We start from the raw sequence: 12,885 nt of genomic DNA, 5'->3' as shown, positions 1-12,885 counted from the left end.
TTAAGAAGGAATGAAATTCCACAAATGGACTTTTAAGAAGGCACACCTGTTAATTGAAATGCGTTCCAGGTGACGCCATCATGAAGCTGGTTGAGAGAATGCCAAGCGGCATAGGGTGGCTAATTTGAAGAATCTAAAATACAAAATATGTTTTGATTTGTTTAACACTTTTTGTGTTATTTCATAGTTTTGATGTCTTCACTATTGTTCTACAATGTAGAAAGTACTAAAAAGAAAGAAAAACACTTGAATGAGTAGGTGTGTCCAAATTTTTGACTGGTACTGTATATAGTATAGCCCTTCTCTCTCCCAGGGGAAGGGAGTTCCACATGGGGGAGGGGGATACAGAGAAGCGGGTCATTTGGGTTTCTCCCTCAATGTAGGACATGTTACATCACCAGCTAGAGACTTCCGAGGAATTCAGAGCTGAAAGATGTAATGTTACCTCATAGGGCCAGAGAAGTGGTCACCAATAGAGATGGGGGGAAAATTGACAGTTACATATCGGGATATTATTTTTGCGCTAGTTGACTGTACCGCACCATTTTTGTTCTCAGCCCTTTTTATTGCCATGACTGATCAAAAGTAGTTCTCTCTCTTATCTCTCTGCAGCAGACATGGTGAGCAATATATTTAGAACATCAAATCGCAATAGAATCACAGTATCGAATTGCAATTATTATTATTATTTTTTTTAACTAGGCAAGTCAGTTAAGAACAAATGTTTTTTTACAATGATGTCCTACCCCTGCCAAACCCAGACGACGCTGGGCCAATTGTGCGCAGCCCTGTGTATGGCAATACATGCCGTATCGGCACCAAAGTATAGTTCTAATCTATCGTTAGTTCCCTGGGAATTCCCAGTCCTAGTCACCAACATTGTTCCTGGAGAGCTACAGGGCTAGAGCAGTGGGTTATATGGCCTACGTCAGATTCATAATACAACACCACTTTGTCACTAATAGCTTAACTCTGGTATAATTGGGGTTCAGTCAGAGAACACTTGGTATTGTTTAGTGTTCTGCCTCTTATCTGTCTGTCCTGTAGAAGGTATTCTCTGTCAGCTTGTCTGCCTTTTGCTCTGTGTCTCTGCCAATCTGTTCCAGCCTAGAGAAGCTGGAGCGCCTAGCTCTCTGGAGGGAACAAATGAACGAGAGCGGGAGGAAGGAAGGATTGGAACAGGGATAGGAGGGGGAGAGAGGCCAATGGGTTCAGAGTGCTTTGCTTCAGCACAGCAGCGTGCGTGCGTGTGTGCGTGTGCGTGCGTGCGTGCGTGCGAGCGAGCGAGCAGTGCACAGGCAGCTTCAGCAGTGAGATCAGTGTTTCTACTGTAGTCTCTCTTGCTGTGGCAGACCTCCGTGGTGACATACGATAGCCTTTGTTTTCACAACCGCACTGTGAGTGTATTTATTTGTGTATGTTGTTATAGTTGGTGTTTACTTGTAAGATGTGTGTATTTGTATAGGAGAGGGGTGGCGCAGTAGAGTGGAGTATGTTTGTTTTGTAGCCTATATGGGGTGTCTTGTTTTTTCTGGTTTATATCGGGGTGGTTGTGGGTGGAGGTAATTTTGGTGACAGCGGTGCTTGCTCTTTCACTCACACACACCCACACAATTCAGGGATGCTCTAGCATTCAGAATCAACAGTCCTTTAGTTCTTTGCCATAGCTACTCGCTCTATTTTTATCCCATGAAAAAAAGGACCCTTAGGTTATTTCCACACATTTTTGCTTTTGTGAATGAAAGTCTTTTTTTTATGTGTCGTGTTTTGTTCCAACCTATGTTTAACCCTCTCCTCCTGTGTCTCTGTGTGTGTGCAGGGCGATAAAAGCGTTTCAGGAAGTGCTCTATGTTGACCCCAGTTTCTCCCGAGCCACGGAGATCCACATGAGACTGGGCCTCATGTTTAAAGGCAACACCGATTATGAGTCAAGTCTAAAGGTATGTACTGCTAATACTACTACTATTAGTACTACTATTATTAGTACAACTGCTTCTACTACTACTATTGGTACTACTGTGGCTACTACTATAACTGCTACAGCACAGTATAAGCCTAGGTATGTAGCATAGCTAGCACTGTACACACCCCTATGGACATCGCCTGCGCACACAGCAGCCCTCCCGGACCAGGAGTGACCTAGTGCCCCAGTGCACCAGCCCCTCGTGGCTCAGTTGGTAGAGCATGGCCTTTGCAATGCCAGGGTTGTGGTTTTGATTCCCACGTGGGACCAGTACGAATAAAGTATGAAAATCATTGCACTCACTACTGTAAGTCACTCTGGATAAGAGTGTCTGCTAAATGACTGAAATGTCATGTAAATATCAACAGGCCCCGCCCTCGGTAACTAATGGGGTTAGCAGCCTCTCTTCTACCTGTTCAAAACAGGTCCTCTATGACCCTATGGTAAACTATGAGACCGGCTATCTTCCCTGCTGGATTAAGAGTAAGAATAGTGTGTTGTTTGGCGGGTGTGTAGACCTGTGTTGTGCCATTGACACTATAAGCCAGGGTGGCTCTCTGTTTCTATTCCCTTGTGAATGTATACTTTTGTTTTGTCCAGACCAGACAGAGAAATGCACACACCAACCCGAGGGCTTCTGACCCAGACAGTGTCGGAGCTGCCATACATTTGATTGGTGTTAGGTGTGTGCATGTGCATTTGATAGGTGTGCTCTTATTCCCAGTAGAGCTCATAGAAGGGTTAGCTGTAGTAGTCTGTCTGCTTTTGACTGTTTCTGAGTAGTCTTTTACAGCCAGCCAAGGCTGTAACTATGGTTTGCATGCAGTATATTTGCTAATGGTCATAGTCCTGAGGGATCTGTCCAAATAAGGCCGCTTCAGCTGCAGCTTTCCCTCCCAGCATGTTGAATTCCATCACCCTAGACAGTAGTGTTGTCACGATACCCGTATCGCGATACTACAATACCAGATTTTCCTTGGCAATAAAGAAAACAAGAAGCAGACTTTTCTCTATGGCCCTTTAGCGTACTTTTGTAAAATATGATGTGCTATAGCTTGCAAGTGAAACAAATGTGACACTGGGTGACAACCTAAGGCATTTTTTTCCAACATTTTCCAACATTATGACTGTTTTCCTCAATAACTACAGTCCGCCTCATGTTTTGTTTCCTTTGCTCCCATACTTCCCAGTACTAGATTGTGACTTACTGTAAATACCTGTAGCTTCACTACATAGCTGGGTTGGCTGTGGATGGATACCCATGTTTGCGTCTGATTCATGTGCTACTGAAAGAGGTCAGAGGAGCCATGTTCTCTCTGAAGTCCCAGACCTAGGGCAGCAACAGCACTATGTCTGGGAGTAAAGGGATACTTTGGGATTTTACTTTCCCAAAGTCCGACTTGTGTATAAAAAATGTTATGTCTCTGTGTCCAGTATGAAGGAGGTTAGCATGCTAGCAAATATTCATAGACTAGCATTGGCTCACAAAACTACCTCTAACTTCCTTATACTGGACACCGAGACATAAAAATGGTATCCGCAATAGGGTTGGGTGTTGTCCAGATTTTGATAGTCATAACTTTTTTGTACCATTCAGGGGTATGCTGTATAACTGAATGTGCACACAAGGGGCGTTATTTCCAAAAATATATAATTTCAAATTTTTTATGCACAAAACTGTTTACGCAACAGGGATCCAGGACAAGACTGAATATCTCTGCTGTAACCAAAGAACCTTGATCTTGACATCTAACAAGTTAGCAAACCACATGCATAGCTAGAGCCATGAGCTGGATAGAATTGGACAAATCTTAAATTTCTTATAGTTCTATTTAACTATGTGTACTGGATAAAAATATAGACGCAACCATTTTTACCGAGTTATAGTTTATATATGGAAATCAGTCAATTGAAATACATAAATTAGGCCCTATGTATTTCACTGGGCAGGGGCGCAGCCATAGGCCCACCCACTTGGGAGCCAGGCCCAGCCAATCAGAATGAGATTCCCCCCCACAAAAATGCTTTATTACAGACAGAAAAACTTATCTAAAATGATGTTGGAAGGGAAGTGAACATTAAATTCTCTGGCAAAAACTCTGGTGGACATTCCTGCCAATTGCACGCTCCCTCAACTTGAGACAAATGGAGGTTATGTTCAGAAATCCACAGGCTCGAGAGGTCAAGACCGAAAATTCAAAATAGTATCCGTAAAGTTCTTAAAGCGTTTTTTTGTAATCAATCCTCGGGTTGTTTTTACAATATGTAATCGATAATATTTCAACTGGGACTGTAGCTTCTTCAATAGGAGAGAGCGAGAAAATGTCTGCTCCAAGCTGCTCGAGCATGCAAACGCTGCTGGCACCCAGCCATCCAATGACGCAATGTGATCTCAGAATTCAAAATAAAAGCCTGAAACTTTGTCTAAAGACTGTTCACACCGTGGGGAAGCCATAGGAAAATGAATCCGGTTGGCATTGGAACAGGGAGCTTTCAGGAAAAACAGCACTTCCGGGTTGGATTTCCTGCAATATCGGTTCTGTTATACTCTAAGACAATATTTTAACAGTTTTGGAAACTTTAGAGTGTTTTCTATCCTAATCTGACAATTATATGCATATTCTAGATTCTGGGCCAGTTTCATTTGGGTACGTTCTTTCATCCAAACATCAAAATACTGCCCCCTACACTCAACAGGTTAATCGAATGTTTATTCAGTTTCTTGATATGCCACACCTGTCAAGTGGATGGATTATCTTGGCAAAGGAGAAATGTTCAGTAACATGGATGTAAACAAATGTGTACACAAGTTCAGTGAAATAAGCTTTTTGTGTGTGTGAAACATTTCTGTAATCTTTTTTTTTTCAGCTCATGAAACATGGGTCCAACACTTTACATGTTGCGTTTATTTTTGTTCAGTATATATAAAATACACGTCTTAAAATGTAGACCAATCGATTGGTCGAAAGAACGGACAACTCAGTTGACATTTTATTTATTTATTCGGGGACTAAGCTGTCCCTTACTAAAAAAATATCTTTGGTGACAGTCTGTTCTCTCGACCAAAAGATTGATTGAACATTTTAAACAGGTATTTTTCCATATATAGATGCATCCTATGTGTTTTAATCAAATCAACTATATGCACTGAGCTTGTCTGATGCTATAAGCACACTGTTTGATTAAATAATTAAGAGACACAAATGACTAGATGGAGTCCTACTGCAATTGATTTGGTTGTGCCGATCACAGACTTGCTGTGTTGTGTAAAAAAAGAATAATGAAAAATAAAATAAATGACCAGCGAGTGACTGACTAGCACCCGTAGTCTCATACCTACTGCAGCGACCACCACAGAACATCAACAGTGTTTATCGCCCTGTCCCTCTCTCATACCTACTGCAGCGACCACCACAGAAAATCACCAATGTTTATCGCCCTGTCCCTCTCTCATACCTGCTGCAGCGACCACCACAGAACATCAACAGTGTTTATCGCCCTATCCCCCTCTCATACCTGCTGCAGCGACCACCACAGAACATCAACAGTGTTTATCGCCCTATCCCCCTCTCATACCTGCTGCAGCGACCACCACAGAACATCAACAGTGTTTATCGCCCTATCCCCCTCTCATACCTGCTGCAGCGACCACCACAGAACATCAACAGTGTTTATCGCCCTATCCCCCTCTCATACCTGCTGCAGCGACCACCACAGAACATCAACAGTGTTTATCGCCCTATCCCCCTCTCATACCTGCTGCAGCGACCACCACAGAACATTATGTTTATCGTGTTGCTGAAGCTGCAACACAATTACAATAATTTCTGACTGAAAAGTTCTGTTACCAAAATGCCTCGTTTGTTAAGGAAAAACATTCCCTTTTCCCTTGACTTTTGCTCTCTTTACGTGACACGCGAATGCATCGATAGGGCCGGACCTATAGCATATCATAATCACATCAAAAAATTGGTTATAACAAGCTCTGAACACCGTAACACGTGACAGCAAAATGGATGTAGAGGGCGTGAAAAATTTACATGAAACGGGGCTTGTTTAGTGGTTGCTCAGGAGTTAAAGGGAGAGTCAGATGTGTGGAATAAATTTGACTAGTTGTGGAAAATACTGGAGATCAAGTAAGAGAAGGTAAGGAGCTGCTTGCATATTGTGTGTCCCAAACAGGTGCTGTTAGATTACAATATAATTTCTCTGACCATTTGGAACAATGTAAACAATATTTAAATAAATTTAGCGTACAAGAGTTTTTTTGTTTTGGTTAAACCTTTATTACAGCAAAGACTAAAAACAATTGCATGAATTTGTGAATGCAATTGCCAAAATGGAACGGTTGATTTATTGTTTACCCTAATTATTCAAGGGTCGTTTTGATGCCCGATTTAGGCATGGCTCGCAGTCAACGTTCCAATTCATCCCGAAGGTGTTCGATGGGGTTGAGGTCAAGGCTCTGTGCAGGCCAGTCAAGTCCTTCCACACGGATCTCGACAAACTATTTCTGTATGGTTCTCGCTTTGTGCACGGGAGCAACGTCATGCTGAAACAGGAAAGGGCCTTCCCTAAACTGTTGCCACAAAGTTGGAAGCACAGAATCATCTAGAATGTCATTGTATTGGTCACATACACATGGTTAGCAGATGTTAATGCGAGTGTAGCGAAATGCTTGTATGCTGTGTCATTAAGATTTTCCAACAATGGAACTAAGGGGCGTATCCCGAACCATGGAAAAACAGCCCCAGACCATTATTCCTCCTCCGCCAAACTTTACAGTTGGCATCATCATCAGACTGACAGATGGAGAAGCGTGATTCATCACTCCAGAGAACGCGTTTCCACTGCTCCAGAGTCCAATGGTGGCAAGCTTTACAAGTGAGCATGGTGATCTTAGGCTTGTGTGCGGCTGCTCGGCCATGGAAACCCATTTCATGAAACTCCCGACGAACAGTTATTTTGCGGACAATTTGTACACGTTATGCACTTCAGCATTCGGCAGTCCCATTCTGTGAGCTTGTGTGGCCTACCACTTCGCGGCTGAGCCGTGGTTGCTCTTAGAGGTTTACACTTCACAATAATATCTATCTAAAATCATACTGTCGTTATACGGTATATTGCTGAAGCTCATACAAACTAGACGCGTGCAAAAGGCACTCATTAACTATAACATCTGTGATCTCAATCTTGCTAGCTCCTATTTGTGCCCTTTCCTCTATTCCAAAGTAACGTTGTATACATACAGACATGTTAAGCTTCTACATTGTGGGAGGCAACCCTTTTTGTCTTGAGAGACTAAGAGCCATGGGGAGATTGTACACAGGATGGGTTCTCTCAGACTGGTGAGATGGGCCAGGATGGACACCCTTCCCTGGGAGAGGAGGGGAAAGAGCCAGGTGTCTAGTGTTTTTGGTCCTGCCCTGGTTTGCCCTTGATTGGCTGCTGACTGTGTGAGTGTACAAGAAGCCGTATTCAACTGAACAGGCTTCACACGTGCTGCACGTCCTCCCTTGCCTTAGTCACATACACTCCCCACTGAGCTCTACGGCACCCTGCCAGCCACACAGGCGTGCACACACACACACTGGCCCAGTTATCTATGGAGAGAAGGAGGAGGAGGTGTGAGCAGAGAGAGGGAGAGAGAAAATAATAGGGTAGGGAGGAGAGATGGAGAGGGTATGAGTAGAGGGAAAAGAGGAATGAGAAGGGAGGCTGAGTGATGAGTGTGTAAAGGAGGAGAGGGAGAAGGGAGGGGTGGAGACCTCAAAGCATACGGCCTTAGCGACAATTGCTTTTCCTCCTTCATGACAGAGTGGGGAGACGAGGGAGGAAGGCAGTGGTAAGTTTTCTGGATGGAGAAAAGGCTTAGCCATAGTAACAGTTTAGAAATGCTGTTAGTATTTTCATGTAAAAGGAATCAATGAGCCAACCTATGGAAACACTCAGCCATTTTGCATAGAATTTATGTCTTGCCAGTTACCAACAGCTGTTACTGTACCTACAACTCACACCTACCCCACAATGTAAGCTGTGAGAAAGGCAGAACCCAGAGAGTGAGAGGGAGGATGAGAGTAATTGACTGGTGCATATTAGTCAGGTGATGAGAATCCTCCTTCCTGTGTGACCATAGAGCAGATTCTCAGCTGGAGGAGAGCGAGAGAGAGGGGGAGGAAGAGGAGAGAGGGTGTCTGCCTGCCTGGAGTTATTGTCATCTCTCTCCTCTCTAGTGCTGCCGTCTGCTCAATAGGAATCAGTGACACAGAGAACGGAGAGAGTGGAGAGAGAGAGAGAGGGGGGAGGAAAGGCAAGCTGACAATCCTGCTGCATTATCTGCCTGGTAGTGGAGCGATAGAGAGCTGTAGAGGGAGGGAAAGGGAGAGAAGAAGAGGGCTGCTGGAGGATGTAATGGCGTTTAAGGGAGTTCCTGCAACCGCACAAAAGGCTTGGCATGTATGGTAATGTATTGCATTTGTGTTTGATGTGGTGATATATTCTCGATGACCAGTGTGTATGTTATTGATTAGGTGTGTGTGGCTTTGAAGATATGTGTGTGTTTGACCCAGTTAAATCTCCCACTTCTCTGTTGGTGTGTGTGTGTGTGACAGTAATGACTGTGTGTTAGCAGTGTCTCACTCCCAGCCGGCCCTAACTGAGGCGTGAGAGAGCGAGAGGGAGGGAGGTTGGCTGAGCTGCCCTGATTTTTATGTCTGACATTGACCGCTTCTGCTGCAAGGCCGATGGTTCTTAACTGTGTGTGACACCTTATGTTTATTTTAGACTGCCACCTCTGTCTGCAGCACCATGTTATGATGAGGTGTTGTGCCTGGTCTTGCTGCAGGAGCTTTGACTTGGGTTACATTCTCTTGCCTCCATTTTCCAGTGTTGCGTTACCAGTAGAGACTAAAAGTCAGTGTCTGCGTATGGTACAGTATGTCCTTTCTAATGCAGTAAGCTATGCTCTGTATGTGTGTCCAAGTCACAGGCTGATGAGATGGCGAGAAGACATTGTAGAAGACAGGACACAAATCACAGGATGCAAATCAAATAGTAGTCACGTGCCGAATACAACCGGTGTAGACCTTACAGTGAAATGCTTACTTAGTAGCCCCTAACCAACAAGCAGCTTTAAAAAATACAGATAAGAATAAGAAATAAAAGTAACATATCATTAAAGAGCAGCAGTAAAATAACAATAGCAATGCAAATAGTCTGGGTAGCCATTTGACTAGATGTTCAGGAGTCTTATGGCTTGGGGTTAGAAGCTGTTTAGAAGCCTCTTGGACCTAGACTTGGTGCTCCGGTGCCGCTTGCTGTGCGATAGCAGAGAGAACAGTCTATGACCAGGGTGGATGCAGTCTTCGACAATTTCTAGGGCCTTCCTCTGACACCCACTGGTATAGAGGTCCTGGATGTACTGGGCCGTTTACACTACCCTCTGTAGTAGAGGTCGACCGATTAATTGGAATGGACAATTAATTAAGGCCCATTTCAACTTTTCATAACAATCGGAAATCGGTATTTTTGTACGCCGATTTTATTATGATTGTTTTTTACAACTTTATTTAATGAGGCAAGTCAGTTAAGAACACATTCTTATTTTCAATGACGGCCTAGAAATGGTGGGTTAACTGCCTTGTTCAGGGGCAGAACGACAGATTTTTACCTTGTCAGCTCAGGGATTCAATCTTGCAACCTTAGAGTTAACTAGTTCAATGCTTTAACCACCTGCCTCACGAGGAGCCTGCCTGTTACGTGAATGCAGTAAGAAGCCAAGGTAGGTTGCTAGCTTGCACTAAACTTATCTTATAAAAAACAATCAATCATAATCACTAGTTATAACTACACATGGTTGATGATATTACTCGTTTATCTAGCGTGTCCTGCGTTGCATAAATCGATGCGGTGCGCTTTCGTGAAAAAGGACTTGTCGTTGCTCCAACGTGTACCTAACCATAAACATCCATTCCTTTCTTAAAAGCAATACACAGAAGTATATATTTTTAAACCTGCATATTTAGCTAAAAGAAAGGTTAGCAGGCAATATTTACCATGTGAAATTGTGTCACTTCTCTTGCGTTCATTGCATGCAGAGTCAGGGTATATGCAACAGTTTGGGCCACCTGGCTCATTGCGAACTAATTTGCCAAAGTTTTACATAATTATGACATAACATTGAAGGTTGTGTAATGTAACAGCAATATTTAGACTTAGGGATGCCATCCGTTAGATAAAATACGGAACGGTTCCGTATTACACTGAAAGAATAAACGTTTTGTTTTCTAAATGATAGTTTCTGGATTGGACCATATTAATGACCAAAGGCTCCTATTTCTGTGTGTTATTATGTTATATTTAAGTCTATGATTTGATAGAGCAGTCTGACTGAGCAATGGTAGGCAGCAGCAGGCTCGTTTAGCACTCATTCAAACAGCACTTTCGTGCGTTTTGCCAGCAGCTCTTCGCAATGCTTCAAGCATTGCACTGTTTATGACTTCAAACTTATCAACTCCTGAGATTAGGCTGGTGTAACCGATGTGAAATCGCTACCTAGTTAGCGGGGTGTGCGTTAATAGCGTTTCAAACGTCACTCGCTCTGAGACTTGGAGTAGTTGTTCCCCTAGCTCTGCATGGGTAACTCTGCTTCGAGGGTGGCTGTTTTCGATGTGTTCCTGGTTCGAGCCACTGGCAATACTAAAGTCCCTATAAGAACATCCAATAGTCAAAGGTATATGAAATACAAAGGGTATAGAGAGAAATAGTCCAAGAATTCCTATAATAACTACTACCTAAAACTTCTTACCTGGGAATATTGAAGACTCATGTTAAAAGGAACCACCAACTTTCATATGTGCTCATGTTCTGAGCAAGGAACTTAAACGTTAGCTTTCTTACATGGCACATATTGCACTTTTACTTTCTTCTCCAACACTTTGTTTTTGCATTATTTAAACCAAATTGAACATGTTTCATTATTTATTTGAGGCTAAATTGCTTTTATTGATGTATTATATTAAGTTAAAATAAGTGTTCATTCAGTATTGTTGTAATTGCCATTTGTTGTAATCGTTAAATATCCAAGATGGTGTAGCAGTCAGACGTATTTGTGCTTCATCTTGTCGTGTCCCATGTATATATATTTTTATATATTTTTCTTCGCATATCTTTTTATATTTTTCTAAACCCTTATTTCAAAATACTCTCCTGCAACCCGCCTCACCCAATGTGATGTGGACCTGCTTTTTCTCTAAAGTTTTTCTTTGCCTAATACTGGAATCTCTCCAACATAAACTAGCCAGCTAACGGTCATCAGTTAACCTTAGCTCGGAAAGCTCTCGCCAGTTTGTACAATGCGATTCAACCAGAGCATACCGGACCTATTTTTTCTCTCCATATCCCCGGATTCCTATCGCAAGCTCTGAACCTTCTGACCTTTGCAGCTAACGTCCCCTGAATGCTAGCTGTCTAGAGCACAACGGACTTTTGGCTTACGAGGCCCATCGAATACATTCCGAAGTCACTAGCTAGCAGTCAGCTATCCTTTGCTAGCGGTCATCAGCTACCTTTATCCCGGACAACTCTCTCCAGTCTGTACAGCGTGACTCAAACCAGAGCTAGTCAGCCTTATTCTTCTCGATATCTCCGGATTCCTACCGCAAGCTCTGAACCTATTTTTTTTGTTCTAAACATTTTTATTATGATATTTTTCAATATATTTTTTTCCACCTGGAATTATAACAGCTAACGACCCCTGAACACACAGCCACTAATCTGCAGTCTGCTAGCTATCTTAATCACATTGGACTGCTGACTTAAGAGGCCCTTCGGACATATTTCTTCGGCCACTATACATATTTTGCCAATTGGCCTGGTTTACCACACGGAGCCTTGCTGATCCGTCCACTGATGTGCCCCCCTCGTGCAGTTACAACAGACTTCCCTCCGTTGCGTCATCCCTCTAAGGCCTTTCTGTTAGCCTGCTAGCCCCGTGCTGCTTGAAGCCACGCACTGGACTTGTATGATCACCCGGCTACGCATGCCTTTCCCTAACGTCACCATGCCGTGTCGATTACTGTTCTGGTTTGTAACAATTGTTTTATTTCACTGTAGAGCCTCTAGCACTGCTCAACACGCCTCGGCTAAAAATTTAGTTCCACCCCCCCACACACGCAGTGACCTCACCTGGTTTAAATGCTATTTCTAGAGACAATATCTCTTTCAATATCACTATATACACAGGTTTACCCCCACTGTATTCACATCCTACTATACCTTTGTCTGTACATTATGCATTGAATATATTTTACCATGCCCAGAAGTCTACTCCTTTTACTCTCTGTTCTGAATGTACTAGGCGTCCAGTTCTGTTAGCCTTTAGCCGTCCCCTTATCCTACTCCTCCTCTGTTCCTCCGGTGAGGTTAATCCAGGCCCTGCAGTGTCTACCTCCACTCCTTCCCCCAGGCTCTCTCATTTGTTAACTTCTGCAACCGTAAAAGCCTTGGTTTCATGCATGTTAGCATTAGAAGCCTCCTCCCTAAGTTTGTTTTATTCACTGCCCTAGCACACTCCACCAAACCAGGTATCCTAGCCGTGTCTGAATCCTGGTTTAGGAAGACTGACTCATTGCATGCATCCGTAATGGGTCTGCGAGCAAACAACCACCCCTCATCACTGTCAAACGCTCCCTAAAACACTTCTGTGAGCAGGCCTTTCTAATCAACCTGGCCGGGGTATCCTGGAACAACATTGACCTCATCCCGACAGTAGAGGATGCCTGGTTATTCTTTAAAAGTGCCTTCCTCACCATCTTAAATAGGCATGCCCCATGTAAAAAAAAAAATTTAGAACCAGGAATAGATATAGCCCTTGGTTCACTCCAGACTTGTCTGCCCTTGACCAGCACAAAAACATCCTGTGG

The 12,885-nt window shown here is 43.3% G+C and overlaps 1 protein-coding gene across 1 annotated transcript in view; it reads left to right on the top strand.

Moving 5' to 3' along the window:
* Positions 1-12,885, top strand: part of kdm6a (lysine (K)-specific demethylase 6A) — a 93,914-nt gene that overhangs the window by 30,075 nt on the left and 50,954 nt on the right. The window contains 1 exon segment of the mRNA XM_064976161.1: positions 1,820-1,940. Coding sequence (XP_064832233.1) covers positions 1,820-1,940 — 121 coding nt within the window.

The sequence above is a fragment of the Oncorhynchus masou genome, chromosome 10, assembly GCF_036934945.1.
Source record: "Oncorhynchus masou masou isolate Uvic2021 chromosome 10, UVic_Omas_1.1, whole genome shotgun sequence".
NCBI lineage: Eukaryota > Metazoa > Chordata > Actinopteri > Salmoniformes > Salmonidae > Oncorhynchus > Oncorhynchus masou.
Note: the sequence above shows the minus strand (reverse complement) of the source record. Positions and strands in the feature narration are given on the sequence as shown.